Source organism: Laccaria bicolor, genomic scaffold, assembly GCF_000143565.1.
Source record: "Laccaria bicolor S238N-H82 LACBIscaffold_10 genomic scaffold, whole genome shotgun sequence".
Classification (NCBI taxonomy): Eukaryota; Fungi; Basidiomycota; class Agaricomycetes; order Agaricales; family Hydnangiaceae; genus Laccaria; species Laccaria bicolor.
The window spans coordinates 709682-724884 of NW_001889881.1; the positions used below are offsets into that span (position 1 = coordinate 709682).

Here is a 15203-nt window from a genome sequence, read left to right on the forward strand (position 1 = left end):
GATGACAATGACAATGCACAACAACAGAGAACGACAATGCACAATGACAGTGGATGACACTGCACAACGACAGCAAATGACAAGGGTCTGAACTTTTTGCAAGTAAGTTCCCAGTTACCCCTACACATTCTCGAGTACCGTTGACTACCATTGATGCTCATGCATCCTCTGGTAGATTTTTGATACTCTCGACCCACATTGTAACAAGGACCTATGTCCATCACCTGCTCATCATAGCTGACATCCAGTGGTGTGAGGAACGGTGCAGGTAGAGCAGGGGCATTGGCACACTCGTTGTCATTATCCCATGTGGCGATCTGCCAAGTTCCTGTGAAGATTACATGGGACTCAAGGGATGATGGGGCAAGTGTGCACATGCACTTTGTGGATAGCAGAAGGATGGATTTCAAGCTGATATTGACTATTTTGAGGAGGTGAGTTGTACTTCCATTCTCATTTTTGAGAGAGCAGGATTAACGAATGGGTTTAGGGAGGGGCAAAGCTGTGCTATTTGTAGTTTTCACATCATTTTTGTAGTTGACAGTACAAGGTTTTACTGACCATGTGAACTGTTGGGTGATGGGGTGGATTCCCAGTTAACAGCAGTTCTTCTATGTTCATCAATTCTATTGCCTCATTTTTGTCCATTGTATGGTTGTCACATTATATATAGTTGAATGGACTAGTGCATATGGCAGCAGTCATTTGTAATTTTGTATAAGTGGTATCCAGTAAGTTGCAGCATTTCTTGTGAATACATTTATAGATGCTTTTCTCTTTTTGAGGACCAATTATGTAATGCATACTACTACAATGTATGTAATTATATTGCTTGCAGTTGTATATTATTTTTCCATTTTATTTGATGTAATTTGGAGTAGATATGACAGAGTTGCAGTATTTTCTTTCAGAATTGCAGGTATAACTTGGGCAATGACATGCCAATCATGTAATATATAGTGCACCGTTTTACGTAATCCAATTGCGCGGAATTTTACCTTTTTTCTGGAGTTTATAAAATAGCTGGCATGGTCAATCTGACAATCCCCAGAACTTCCTCTAGTCTTCAGGAACATACATCTACCACAGTAAAGAATATGGCTTGCACATTAGCAAATATTTACTTCTGGTAATTTGCAAAATATCTGATGATGGTACATTTGTACTCCAAGAATAATAGACATTAGTAATGATTCAGTAGGTAAGCTGGTCTATTATAAGCAATTATCAATATAAACTCAACAAAAGAGTAGTCAGTAACAACCTTTATTATCTGATAAAGCAGAATTTAGAGGCTATAACTATATAACAAATAGCTGAATTACCAATAGATACAGTTGCATGCAATATATAACTTGCTTTTTCCATAATAAAATAGTAAAAAGGCAAGTTTATTACCAAAATTATCCTTATGATAAAATTTGTAGAAAAGTTAAATCCAGAAAAGAGCAAATTTAAATGGTAAAAAAATTTGCAAGTTTTTTTTTTTTGAAACTAGGACCCCAGATACTCCGTGACACTGTTCGGAAATGTTTTGCCTATGTGACATGGCCAAAAGATTTCCGAGCAGTGTGACATGGTCAAAAGACTTTTTAGCAGTGTGACAAGGCTAAAAGATTTCCGAGCAGTATGACATGGTCAAAAGATTTCTGAGCAGTGTGACATGGTCAAAACATTTCTCAGCAGTGTCACACAGCTAAAACATTTCCTACCAGTCTGAAACCCTTAAAACATTTCTGACCAGTCTAACATGCTTCAAACATTTCTGACCACTTTCAGATGGGTAGGATATTTTTCAATGCAATATATCAACCCAAACATTTTTGGTCACAATATTGAAGGTGAAAGATTTTTGCTCAATGCAATAATATATTTTCCTCCAGAGGCAAAAAAAATAAACGGCCAAAGAACCTATTAGCCTGGATATATACCTATATGTTTCAAGGCTAATAGCTTGTTCAAGGTGGGTGACTGAAGTGATATTTGTTACTTTCTGGTACTTTATTTTCTATTAACTGATATATGTGGTAGCTGCGAGTACAAGAACGATCTTGGAGGGTAAGTTACCTCAAGAACTTCATCCAGGGATGTTAAATCATCGCAAACGTCGAACATTGGTGCGCACGGAGAAAATTCAACTAAAACCGGCAGGCGACGGAATGAAAGGTAATTATTATCCTCCATATCAGTGTAACAAATGTGTGTTTAATAAGTTTTCCCAGGTGTCTGGAACCAATATGAGGATGAGAAAGCAGGTTCTCCAGAGGAACAGTATATACGGACGGTCACAACTCTGGCCAATAAAGCCCATGTCATTGTGACACTTAATAGTTGTCTTGCTTCGTTTGTCTTGTCAGCGCGATGGATTATGGTTGACACAACGTTCAAGGCCGTCCATGGAACAACCAATGAGTTCAAGGTCGTTATTTGGGTAAATAGCCTTGACAAGCGTAAGTTTTTTTTCTTTCTAGTAATGTGTGTTTGAATTAATTGAATCACTATCAGGTCTTGTTGTCAGTCGGGTTTGGATGAATGGTCAGTCGAGGGAGGCTTTTTTGCATGTCTGGAACGGAATCTTTGATGCAGTGCATGCAATTACTGGGAAACAACTGAATTTCAAGATATTTTCGAAGCTTTCACCACTTCTGTGCGTTATCGATGACCAGGAAGGTGCACAAGCATTAGGCTTCGCTGACATGGTGATTGCGCGACGCTTGAATGTTGGCGCGCTCCCATCACTCGTTGACCCCGATTCAATTTTGAAGCATTTGTGGAAAACCTGCCTTGTCCATTTTGAATGGTGCATTCATTTTTTATGATATGAAAAACATTTGTATTAACAGATTAATAATAAACCAGAGGTATTCTTGAACTCAAAAAGAAAGGGACCCTTTCCAACCAGGCCCTCCAATTCCTTTGAACGTTTCCCCATCTCAATTCCGACACTGCCGTTGAAAATTATAAATCATATTGTAATCAGTCGACGGATAAAAATTTACAAAGTAAGTCATGTCTTATAAATTCTAGCGAAGTCACTGGACAACAAGATCCTATTAAACAGATTGGTGGGCTCATAAATTGAGCTACCCATGGCTTTTGCCATCTTTGAGTCACCACCTGTCTCTCATGAAGCATGCACATTGGGACTTGGCCCCAAGCAACACAAATCCGATTGAGGGGAGTCATGCAAATGATAATCAGATCAGAGGGATGAATCACTCCCTCCTCGAGGCTATTTTACTGTCAGTTTGACTCGACTATCCATTCACTTACAGGCTCATGCAACTCTCCTTACAGTGCCAAGGCCGTGGACAGCGAAGAAGCTCGCATATTGCAAGCTTCACAAAGTTCTGGGATCTTAGAAAACCCACACAACTCTCTTGAGAAGCGCTTTACATCTCAAGCTGCACGAAAGGCCAAGGCTTGCGCGAACAAAGCTGAATCTTCGAAGGCCGCCGCTCTTTGTGCAAAAATCCAAGAACTTGAAAATGAGCTGAAAGACCTGTCACCGTCGCCTCGCAAGTCACAGTTGACCACTTCTGCAAAACAGCACAGTAAGAGTCCTTTGTTAGAATGTTTTCCTTGCTCCCCTGACTGATACGGTCACCAACAGCTTATGGCTCCCAGCCCCGCCGTGCAGCACTCACCCCTGTGCAAAAGTGCCTTTCCCGGCCATATTCACTGGATGGCTTCCCACAACCTGACTCAGATGACGACTTCGCAAATCTTTCTATTCCTATTCGCCGCTCACTCTTTGACATCGCTGCAGAAAACCTAAAGGCGCATGACGACTTACCTCTATCTGACTTTGATTATGATGAGGCAATGAGGTCTGACGTCATGGATGCCATTTTCGAGGTCTTAACGAAAGATAGTCAACCTGTTGAGGTTGATTCCACTGGCCATACTTTGTATGCCATGGATGAAAACGAAGATTTACTGATGTCCGACCCATTTTAGTGAAATTCTCAATACTTAATAGTAACTTACTCCTTAGTTAGCCTTTAATACCTTTTGATTGTTCAACTACATATACGTTACTCATTTTTATTTTGAAGAACGGCGATAAACAACTTTCAACTCGAGTCACATTGCTAGGTGCATATTTGCATGTGTATGCTAGCACTTGTGACTTGGTTGAGTCATGCGTTATGAGCCCTAGAAATCTTATAAGTATGCATTGCCTTGGCTACAAACAATGGGTGCTCGTAAAAATGGTCTTAAGAGGAGCTAACATGCCTTTTAATTAGTTCCCTCAACTGTTTGGACATTCAAGCTTTTTCCCCCACTGTTTGAGGTGCGAAACAAAAAATATTGTATTGTCTGTAGTTGTTTGGTAATTGTTTCCCTGCCCATTAAGTCATTTAAATTTTAATTACAAAATGCAGCCGGCGCTCCGGCTAGATAATGGACTGTATCCGATGTTATGCTGTGTACACCAGATTTTCGTTTTCGCTTCTGGTACATACTCTCCTGGAACTGAAGTGCACCCTTTGCTTTCGCACTATACGCCTCGTTCAGCAAATTCCCTGCCTGCAGGGCAATGTTTCGGTTTGTGAGCTATTCATTACTTTTGTGGGACTCTTGAAGTGCGGCAAGCAGCAAGACCTCGGTCTCAGTCGTTGGCTCAATGGAGAGAAGAGGAGATGGTTGGGGGTGGGAGATAGTATGGGTGATGGTGGTAGGCATCGTATCATGGGATGTCATCAATGTGGTTGAGATGAGGTGAGCAAGTTTGGTTTGTGACAGCCCTTTGATCGCTTCGTTGATCACATCTAGTGTTTAAAGGTTCAGTTCAGTCCGGCTTTTTGCCCCGAAAACGCGCAACCGTGGACCGTAACCGGTCCAGGACCGACCCAGATATTGAGGGAACCGAACCGAACCACCTAGGACCGGTCTTTTGCGGTCCATGATACTGGTTCAGACCGATCCAGACCGGTTTTTTTGCGTATAATTTATTATACCAATATAAACCATTTGTATCTCAACCATTATTACTCTGAAAAATAAACGGGTTATATAAAATAGTAAAGCATATAAATACCCATCATTCTACCAATTTTCAAGAGATTTAATGAAGATTTGACATAGCTATGACTGAAACCGAATCACATCTCATAGAGACTCGGGTAAAATATGGATTTGGTTATATCTTTCTCAATTCTTAACCGTTTTTGATGAAACAAAAACCCAATAAAAGGCAATAAACGTGGTTACAAGGCTATGTAACGCACGTGACCGTTTAACCGGTTGCAACCAATTAAAACCGGTCTTTGAACGGTTTTAAAAGATTTTCGAAATGAGGCAACCGGCAACCGGACCAACCCCAAATTGGGGCAACTGCAACCGAAAAAAAGACCGGACCATGGTCCGGTTCAGTTCGGTCCACCGGTTTTTTGTGGTCCTATGGACTGAACCTTTAAACACTAATCACATCGTGTTTAGTGTTTGATGGACCGGCGATCGGGGCTTCGGAGATGGGTTCATCTTCCGCTTCATCAATCTTGGCAAGCTTTCGTAACATTGTCACAAGGACGTCAATTGCGGGGTCGTCAGGGGGAAGAGGAACATGTGCCTCACATGAGGTATCCTTGCTTGGTGTGAGCATTTCTGCTGTTACGATGTTTGGGTTGAATGGCCACACCCCAGTCTTCTTGAAGGCGGCGTTGATATTTTCGGGGGTGAGCGCATGAACATGGGCTTTTCCATACACAGTGAGGAAGCTATTCTTATCCATGGCTGCCCCATCACTTGTCGCACTCCTCACCAATCAATTTCTTGAGTGGAGAGAAAATAACCATGTCAAGGCCTTGATAGATATGGGTGCCATGTGGGATGTAACATAGAACAATAATGTAGTTCTCGCGTGTGTAAATGAGAAAAGCAACGGTGTAGTGAGAATTGTGTCTGTCAACCAGAAGTAGGCGATATTCTCCTGGCTTGACCTTGTGCTTTGTTTGTTGATCGAAGATTTTGATCCATTCGATGCCAATCTCACTCCACGTCCAACCTTTCTTTTGATATCCAATGCTACGAAAATGTCAGGTCAGAAAGAAAGAAAAAAAGAGGAAAACTCACGAAGCATTGAGAGGATTATTCTCTCCCCAACTCACTTGGTATGCAGAACCCTTGAAAATAATGGTAGGCGGTGTCGATGTTCCATCTGTGCAGATGGTAACAATAACCGTGGTATTTTCTCGGGTGCCAGCCTTTTGCTGATACTGTGGTCCTTTCTGTGTGCGTGAAGCAGTGATGCGCTTGCGCTCTTGACCACGCAATTGGAATCCAGCTTCATCAGCCCCGAAAGTTGTCTCAGGTCTAATTTTATATGTGGTAATTGTGTCACGAAGGAGATCCCAATAGCAGCCATTTGCATTGGGGTTAGCAGCCTGCGCATGCAGCCTTTCAAGAGGGCGAGAATCCACCATTTTGATGCGATCAGAATGCCTCTGCATAAAACGGGCAGTCCAATTCTTGCCAACACCCTCATTTGGAAATTTCGGTCCAAGGCAAGCATTAGCAATGAGATTGACATGCTCTCTAATGCAGCGATGGTTCTCAGGCCAACTGAGCCGACCCATCTCCAGAAGAAAATTAACAACGACATCTTCCTCAATGTTTGTGAGCCACCGGCGATGCTCCTGAGCCTCCAGACGAGTGTGGCCACCGTCAGATAAATGTGCCAAGGTAGCATGACTAAGGGAGATCTTGACACCTGTCTCATTGAAATATAGGTTCTCAAAATCTCTACAGATTTTGCGAAGCCCATGACGAGCGCCATGGTTTGGATTTTTCAATTCAGTGAGATAAGCCTGGAGAGCACATGACATGAGATCATCATGCTGCCAATGGATGACTGCAGCCTTTTCAGCTAGAGATTTGGGTCATCCAGGCATGGGTAAGGTGAAGAGCACTATGTGATTTGGATGCTGAAGTAGAAAAATGACACTGAATATAAAAACCGTTGAGAGATGTGCATGCATCCAACACATGTTTTAATCTACAACCCCTTGCACAGTCTCTGTGTTTTATGTAGCCTATTTGAATGAAAAATGGATAGTTTCGAGGCTGACAGAAGCTTTTAATACTAAGGCAATATGTGGATGTGAATTGCCCCCTTAATAGCTCCTCAAAACCATTGGTAGTCCATCAATGAAATTCATGTCACTACAAATCAGCAATTTCTTTCGCAAAAAATTGCATATTTCACAGTTATTAGCCATTCATTTCATGTATTTCTTACATGAATTTATTTATACTACTCCTGTACTTCCAATGCAACTTAGTTCAAGGAAAAATGTATCCTTGTCGTCTTAGGAGGACCCAAACAAGTTTCACTGTCTCATGGTCATGTGGTGTCTCATTGGCCGGTGAATGACTGTACCATCAACTTGTGGATGTGGGCCAGTGCTTTGCATGGCATGTATGAGTCCTTTCTGTGGACCTCACATGCTGAGAAATATCTAGAATAACTTTCTTCTTAAAAACCATATTTTTATATTTTTATTGGCAAGGGATGCAAGCCACATTAACTTGAACCAAATTATTGTGAAACAATTGTAAGGAGTAACAATGTCCAAAAGATTGTAATATTATTTGACATTTATTTACAATTATTTACAATTATTATTTTAAATTAATGTGGCTTGCATTCCATGTTGTAAAGATCTTAATCTTATTTTTATTTATGATTCCAGATTTTTTTAATCTTTTTGTCACCTTCTTGGTTTGATAATGAGCACAGAATGTAAAGTAATAATTTCAATATTGTACGATCATAAATATATTTTTCTACTAATATTTTGCTGTTAAATTTACCAAGACAAAGTTCTAATTTAAAGTTGAGAATATACAGCTAAAACAAGTTCCTGATCTTCATAGTATCTAAGATCATTATTGCTTTTATCATCCAGCTGCCCATCTTCTATGCATTTATTTTTGGTGGTGATCCCATCATGGAACCAAACTTTACCCTCAGATGAAAATACTCTAGAGGTGAAATGATTGTCTCCATGGTATATGATCCCTCTTAGCCTTAGCAAGACTTCTTCTCCATTTACCACAAACTTTACCTTCTGACTAGTTTTGGTATTACAGTATGGGTACTCCAGGATGATAATCTTTGGAACCTCTGCATAGGCACTTCAGTCACCCACTGACAACTGACTGTTAGTCTTGCAAACTCCATGAATACTATGGGACTAAATGTCAGGGTGTATATCTATATTGTATATATTCTGGGGCTTGTATATCTCCACTTTTACCTAAATATATTTTGTTGTCCAATGTCACACTAAATATATTTCTATTGTGTCACACACCCCAAAATATATTTCCTCACTGGAATGGACTCCAAATATATTTCTTATGCCTGGACCCTGAATTGTGACTGTCACAATGTAGAAATATATTTCTTGTCTGGGATGGACTTGGGATATATTTTGCAGCTAGGGTTGACTAAGGATATATTTTTTCACCCACAAGGGGTGTCTGGGGTCCTATATTTATTTAGCTATTATTTTGTAGGCAGAATACCCTCATTGGGATGTTTGTTGACAGATATTTACCAATAGCTTTGACCCATGTGTAGTATATGCATTGATGTGTGCACTATTTCCTAATTGGGAAAATCATTACACTTTTTTCTGCCACACCTGATGTCAGGCACAGTGTGCATTTAGGTTGGGAACTGTTTCCCACGCTTTTTGGGCCAGAAGAATTAATGGCTAGCATGGTGTGGTCATTGTTAATGATGATGTGTGCACTATTTCCTAATTGGGCCATTTCCTAATTAAGAAAAGTGTTACACTTTTTTCTGACACACCTGATGTCAGGCACAGTGCACATGTAGGTTGGGAACTGTTTCCCACGCTTTTTGGGCCAGAAGAGTTAATGGCTAGCATGGTGTGGTCATTGTGAATGACAATGTGCGCACTATTTCCTAATTGGGCCATTTCCTAATTAAGAAAAGCGTTACACTTTTTCAGACACACCTGATGTCAGGCACAGTGCACATTTAGGTTGGGAACTGTTTCCCACGCTTTTTGGGCCAGAAGAGTTAATGGCTAGCAGGGTGTTGTCATTGTGAATGACGATGTCCACATATTTCCCAATTGGGAAAGTCATTACATAATATCAGTTTGGTTTGTAGTGTCCGGTTTTTTCATTAGAAGAATGTGTAGTGTTTGCTTTATTCATTAGAAAATTGTGTAGTGTCTGCTTTTTTATTATAACACTTTGTAGTGTCCACTTTATTCATTAGAAAATTGTGTAGTGTCCACTTTTTTCATTACAACACTTTGTAGTGTCCACTTCATTCATTACAAAATTGTATAGTGTCCGCTTTTTTCATTAAAAATGTATGCAGTGTCCCCTTCTCTCATCACAAAGGTGTGTAGTGTCCGCTTTATTCATTGCAAAATTGTGTAGTGTCCGCTTTATTCATTACAAAATTGTGTACTGTCTGCTTTTTTCTTACAACACTGTGTACTGTCCGCTTTTTTTATTAGAAAACTCTGTAGTATCCGCTTTTTTCATTAGAAAACTGTGCAGTGTCTGCTTTTTTTCATTAGAAAATTGTGCAGTGTCCACTTCTTACATTATAAAGGTGTGTAGTGTCCGCTTTTTCATTAGAAGAATGTGTAGTGTCCACTTTTTCATTACAAGTGTGTATGTAGTGTATGCTTTTCTCATTAGAAAACTTTGTGGTCTGCCTTTCTGATATCTTGTCACTCCAGCAAAACAGCCCTTCATCATTTGGAATTCATACACCAGTTGTGTTTTGACTGAGCATTAAGTGTCCTAACTTTCTCCTTGAACAGCATCTGACAGTAGCCCCAACAGCTGGCAAATCAATCACTGAGATTGTCTTGAAGGAGATCATGTTGAGGTTGGCTATGGTCAGACATACAAAGTGTTGTAATGAAAAAAGTGGACACTACACAATTTTCTAATGAAAAAAGCGGACACTACACAATTTTCTAATGAATAAAGCGGACACTACAAAGTGTTATAATAAAAAAGCAGACACTACACAATTTTCTAATGAATAAAGCAAACACTACACATTCTTCTAATGAAAAAAGCGGACACTATACAATTTTGTAATGAAAAAACCGGACACTACAAACCAAACTGATATTATGTAATGACTTTCCCAATTGGGAAATATGTGGACATCGTCATTCACAATGACAACACCCTGCTAGCCATTAACTCTTCTGGCCCAAAAAGCGTAGGAAACAGTTCCCAACCTAAATGCGCACTGTGCCTGACATCAGGTGTGGCAGAAAAAAGTGTAATGATTTTCCCAATTAGGAAATAGTGCACACATCAATGCATATACTACACATGGGTCAAAGCTATTGGTAAATATCTGTCAACAAACATCCCAATGAGGGTATTCTGCCTACAAAATAATAGCTAAATAAATATAGGACCCCAGACACCCCTTGTGGGTGAAAAAATATATCCTTAGTCAACCCTAGCTGCAAAATATATCCCAAGTCCATCCCAGACAAGAAATATATTTCTACATTGTGACAGTCACAATTCAGGGTCCAGGCATAAGAAATATATTTGGAGTCCATTCCAGTGAGGAAATATATTTTGGGGTGTGTGACACAATAGAAATATATTTAGTGTGACATTGGACAACAAAATATATTTAGGTAAAAGTGGAGATATACAAGCCCCAGAATATATACAATATAGATATACACCCTGACATTTAGTCCCGTAGTATTCATGGAGTTTGCAAGACTAACAGTCAGTTGTCAATGGGTGACTGAAGTGGCATAGGCTACATGCTCAATCATTTCACCTGAGCAACCCCCACATATTTCTGTAGATGGCTTCTGAATTGATCCTATCCATTTTGAAGTTGATGCTGGTATAGGGTCAGATGCATGTAGAACATATCCCAGTGTATCATCCACTTCATTTACATTTCCACAGTCTGAACATATTATTTCAGCCACTGCATTATTTTTTTCATACTTAAGCATTTCAAATGTAAGTTGTCCAACACTGGCTCCTGTTTTGCCCATAGGAAATTTGATAGGATCTAAATTATGAAGATCATGTCTAAGTTCATGTCTAAGTTCATCTCTTACATTTTCCAAAGTAAGTGTTCCTTGAAGCACCTTGTTGAAACCAGCTGCCAATGCACCTAGATAATCTTGGTTGATCTCTGTAAAATTTGTAGTCCACCTCAGAGGATCTATGTTCCAAATATGATATAAAATCACAAATAGGCTATCATAGGCACAACTGTAATTTACACTATCCCATTGAAGTCCCAGCTTGATGCTAGACCTAGGCTTCACTATTTTTTTACTCTTTTTCTTTATATTAATCTCATCATCATCATCCAGCTTATGCTTGACTGCAACTGATCCCTTGGCTGGGACAAATGTTGAAGGTTTCTTGGGTTGCTCTGCTGTCTTATCTTTGCCTTTCTTGATTATCTGCCATGGACTGTCTGTAACCACAGGTAGTATATCCATTGGATCACTTTCACTCCACCTCAAAGATGCATCTGTTTTCTCTGGAACATATTCTGTACCTTTCCAGTCTTGGAAATTTCTGATTAATGAATTCCTTGTATATCCTATAACACAAGAAGGAAGTGACCCTTCATATCTAAGCCTGGTAATTTCATCCAAAAGTTCTTGTTCTCTGAGTTCCTGTCTAAGATATTTTGCACATCCTCTAGTAATAATGCTGGGTTCAAAGCCTTGCAGAATGATGGTTCCAGCTGCACTTGCACTTCTGGAGAGACAAGTGTAGTAAGACATATGAGTATGGCAGCTGTTGAGATGTACAACATTGTATGGTCTAGTTTTTCCCTGAGCTGCATAATCTGTCATTCCAAAATTAGGTAGAACCCAGACTTGTTGTCTTTCTATAGACTCCTTCAGATCACTAGGGAATGTACATGTAATAGTTTTAGTTCCCTTAACTAAAGGCACTACATTTTCTGGAAGCCCAGGTATTTGAATAGTTTTTGAAGGCTTATCCAATTTTACAAATAGAGTGTCCAGTATTCTCTTTCCATGTAGACCTTTCTTTGCCTGCCATCCAACCACAAATCCTTCTTGACCTTTTGTTATGCACAGCTCAGTTGCATCATTGTTTCTAATTATCACAGGCATCCCAAGGCAGAGTGAAAGCTTTCCAGCAAAGTGTTCAGTTGACCCATGTCTGACATTCCAGATTTGATGTTGATCATCAAAATCAATTTCATTTGACTTGTGCTTTGATTTTGAAGCAGCCTTTGATTTTCCCCACTTTGTTTTATTAGCTGGATCAGCATCCTTTCCCCACTTATCTATAGAATAAAAATGGGTCAATTTTTGGCCTGTCTCCTCAGCAAATCTTTCACACCCCATTTGATTGATTTGATCTTTTTGTGTGTGTCTTCCACATATAATTGCCACATTTCTGAATTCCTTTGAAGCTATCTTAGGTTTTCCTGGCTTTTTACTGGCTTGAAGAGTTCTCAAAAATTTAATGTCTTCAGCAGTACAATTTCCATATCTCATATTGACCAATGCTTTTCTCAGAGATGCATCTTCAGGAGTCTGAGTTTTCTGCCTCATATTCTCTCTAAGTATGACTACAGTTGTAACCTGATGCCAGAGAGCTTTTCCTACAGCTGCTTCTTGACCACCTGGCTTCAAGCCTGAATGGACTTGTGTTCCAACTGAGTGACTGTATAGAGATTGACCACCAACAGGTGGTAATTGGGCAAAATCACCAGCAAATATCATATTGATACCACCATATGGCTCATTGAAATTATTCAGTGCTTTGGCCAGCTGTGCAGCAATTTTATACATGTCATGGCATGAGAGCATTGATACTTCATCTAAGAATATATAGTCAACTCCATCTAGTCTAGCTCTAACTTGAGCAATGCTTGTAGCCTCATTTCTGATACCCATTCCACTCATTGGCACACCCAAAAATGAATGATAAGTTGATCCATTCAGAAGAGCAGCTGATGATCCTGTTGGTCCAAGTACAATGAATCTATTAGACTCATTTCTCTGTTGAAAAAAATAAATGAGGGCTTTGAAGACTTGTGATTTTCCAGTACCACCCATGCCACCCAGATACATTTTTAATTTCTCAGTCTGGGGTTGAACTGCATGATTTGCAACAATTCTAAAGGCTCTTTCTTGCTCTCTGTTGAGGGAATATTTTTTTACAACTTTATCAATCAGCCTTTGTGCTGATTTTTCTTTGGCTTTGAAGTCTTTTCTAAGGTAAGACTGGTTAATAATTTTTACATCATTTTCATTGGGGTCTAGCTGTTGGATTTTGATATTCTTCTGAGCTGGGATATTTTTATTTCTTTGAGCCAACTCCTCCTGTCTTTTCTGATCAACAGATGCTTTCCATTTAGAACTAGACTGTAATATATCAGGTTGAATTGGTTCCTTGTCAACTTCATCTATTCCATTTGGGGATTCATCCATCCAGCCAGCTTCTTTTACTGCAATTTTTGTAGCATTCATTTGCTCTTGGTTTGCCCTTCCATATTTTCCAAGTGCTGTATATTTATTTTGAGTATTCTCTTCATCATTTTCATCATACTCTGCATCCCCAAAGTGAGCACCATCATATGCATTTAATTCATCAAGATCCAACATTGTCTCATTTGTCATCCACTGGGGAAATATTCCTTCTGAATCTTCCTTTTTTTGTTGAGCAGAAAAATCATCTCTAGCATCATTACACTCATATCTAATATTAAAGTTCTGGATATATTGCTTCTGTTGAGCTGTGAATTCATGGTCATTGAAGGTTTCATCCCAAGTGTCTTCCTCAGATTTCAGATCATGACCAGTTCTCCAAGGCTTGAACAAAGCAAGCATGGTAGCACAATAATACTCTCTGTCTCCTCTGTCACATCTTGGCAGTGAGCCTCCAACAAAGTTGGGGACAACATTACTTTTTTTCTCATTATATTGAGCTTGATGTGTTTTATAGAGAGGATGATCTCTAGTGTTTAAAGGTTCAGTCCATAGGACCGCAAAAAACCGGTGGACCAAACTGAACTGGACCATGGTCCAGTCTTTTTTTCGGTTGCAGTTGCCCCCAATTTGGGGTTGGTCCGGTTGCTGGTTGCCTCATTTCGAAAATCTTTTAAAACCGTTCAAAGACCGGTTTTAATCGGTTGCAACCGGTTAAACGGTCACGTGTGTTACATAGCCTTGTAACCACATTTATTGCCTTTTATTGGGTTTTTGTTTTATCAAAAACAGTTAAGAATTGAGAAAGATATAACCAAATCCATATTTTACCCGAGTCTCTATGAGATGTAATTCGGTTTCAGTCATAGCTATGTCACATCTTCATTAAATCTCTTGAAAATTGGTAGAATGATGGGTATTTATATGCTTTACTATTTTATATAACCCGTTTATTTTTCAGAGTAATAATGGTTGAGATACAAATGGTTTATATTGGTATAATAAATTATACGCAAAAAAACCGGTCTGGATCAGTCTGAACCGGTATCATGGACTGCAAAAGACCAGTCCTAGGTGGTTCGGTTCAGTTCCCTCAATATCTGGGTCGGTCCTGGACTGGTTGCGGTCCACGGTTGCGCGTTTTCAGGGCAAAAAACCGGACTGAACTGAACCTTTAAACACTAATGATCTCTAAGAAATGGGTAGGTTACTCTGTTTTCACTGACAAGTTCATCATCACTATCATCAGCTTCAATACTGGTTGAGTGTTTATTTATATTGAGCTCATCTCCATCAGTATCATAATCATCAACAAGTTGTGGTAGTACATCAGTACTGACTTGCTCAATTTTTTCTAACAAGTCAAGTTCATCATCTGAATCTGTAATTTCATCATGGTCTTGGGAGCTATTGGCTACTTTGCATCTGGTAGACATTTGAACCCATTCATACAGAGTCTTATCTTTAAATATTTTTGGTCTATAGATGTAATCATGAACTGATGAAAAGCCCACATATTCACCTTTGCCTTTTTGAAGCACAAGTTTTTCAGGTAACTCCTCTTCCAAGTCTTCTTCTGATCTGAAGGGCTTTAGAGCTTCCCTCACAAAGTTTTTCCAGTAGACCACTACAAATTTGTGACTAGTATAATGATCAGGATTTCCCAAAAGATATAGAGCAGCCATAGGCCCTCCAATCTCCATCCTAGCTGTTAAACAATTG

At 39.5% G+C, this 15203-nt stretch overlaps 1 protein-coding gene across 1 annotated transcript; it reads left to right on the forward strand.

Moving 5' to 3' along the window:
* Positions 1–1750: 1750 nt before the first annotated feature.
* On the forward strand, positions 1751–4913 carry LACBIDRAFT_326552 (uncharacterized protein; the record flags this gene model as incomplete). Its single annotated transcript, XM_001880204.1, has 17 exons — positions 1751–1783; positions 1946–1963; positions 2032–2058; positions 2190–2199; positions 2223–2450; positions 2472–2475; positions 2506–2535; positions 2587–2647; positions 2981–3002; positions 3062–3242; positions 3298–3554; positions 3614–3911; positions 4124–4173; positions 4251–4297; positions 4389–4555; positions 4620–4681; positions 4780–4913. The coding sequence occupies 17 exons, from the start codon at positions 1751–1753 to the stop codon at positions 4911–4913; spliced, it is 1629 nt and encodes a 542-aa protein (XP_001880239.1).
* Positions 4914–15203: the final 10290 nt, after the last annotated feature.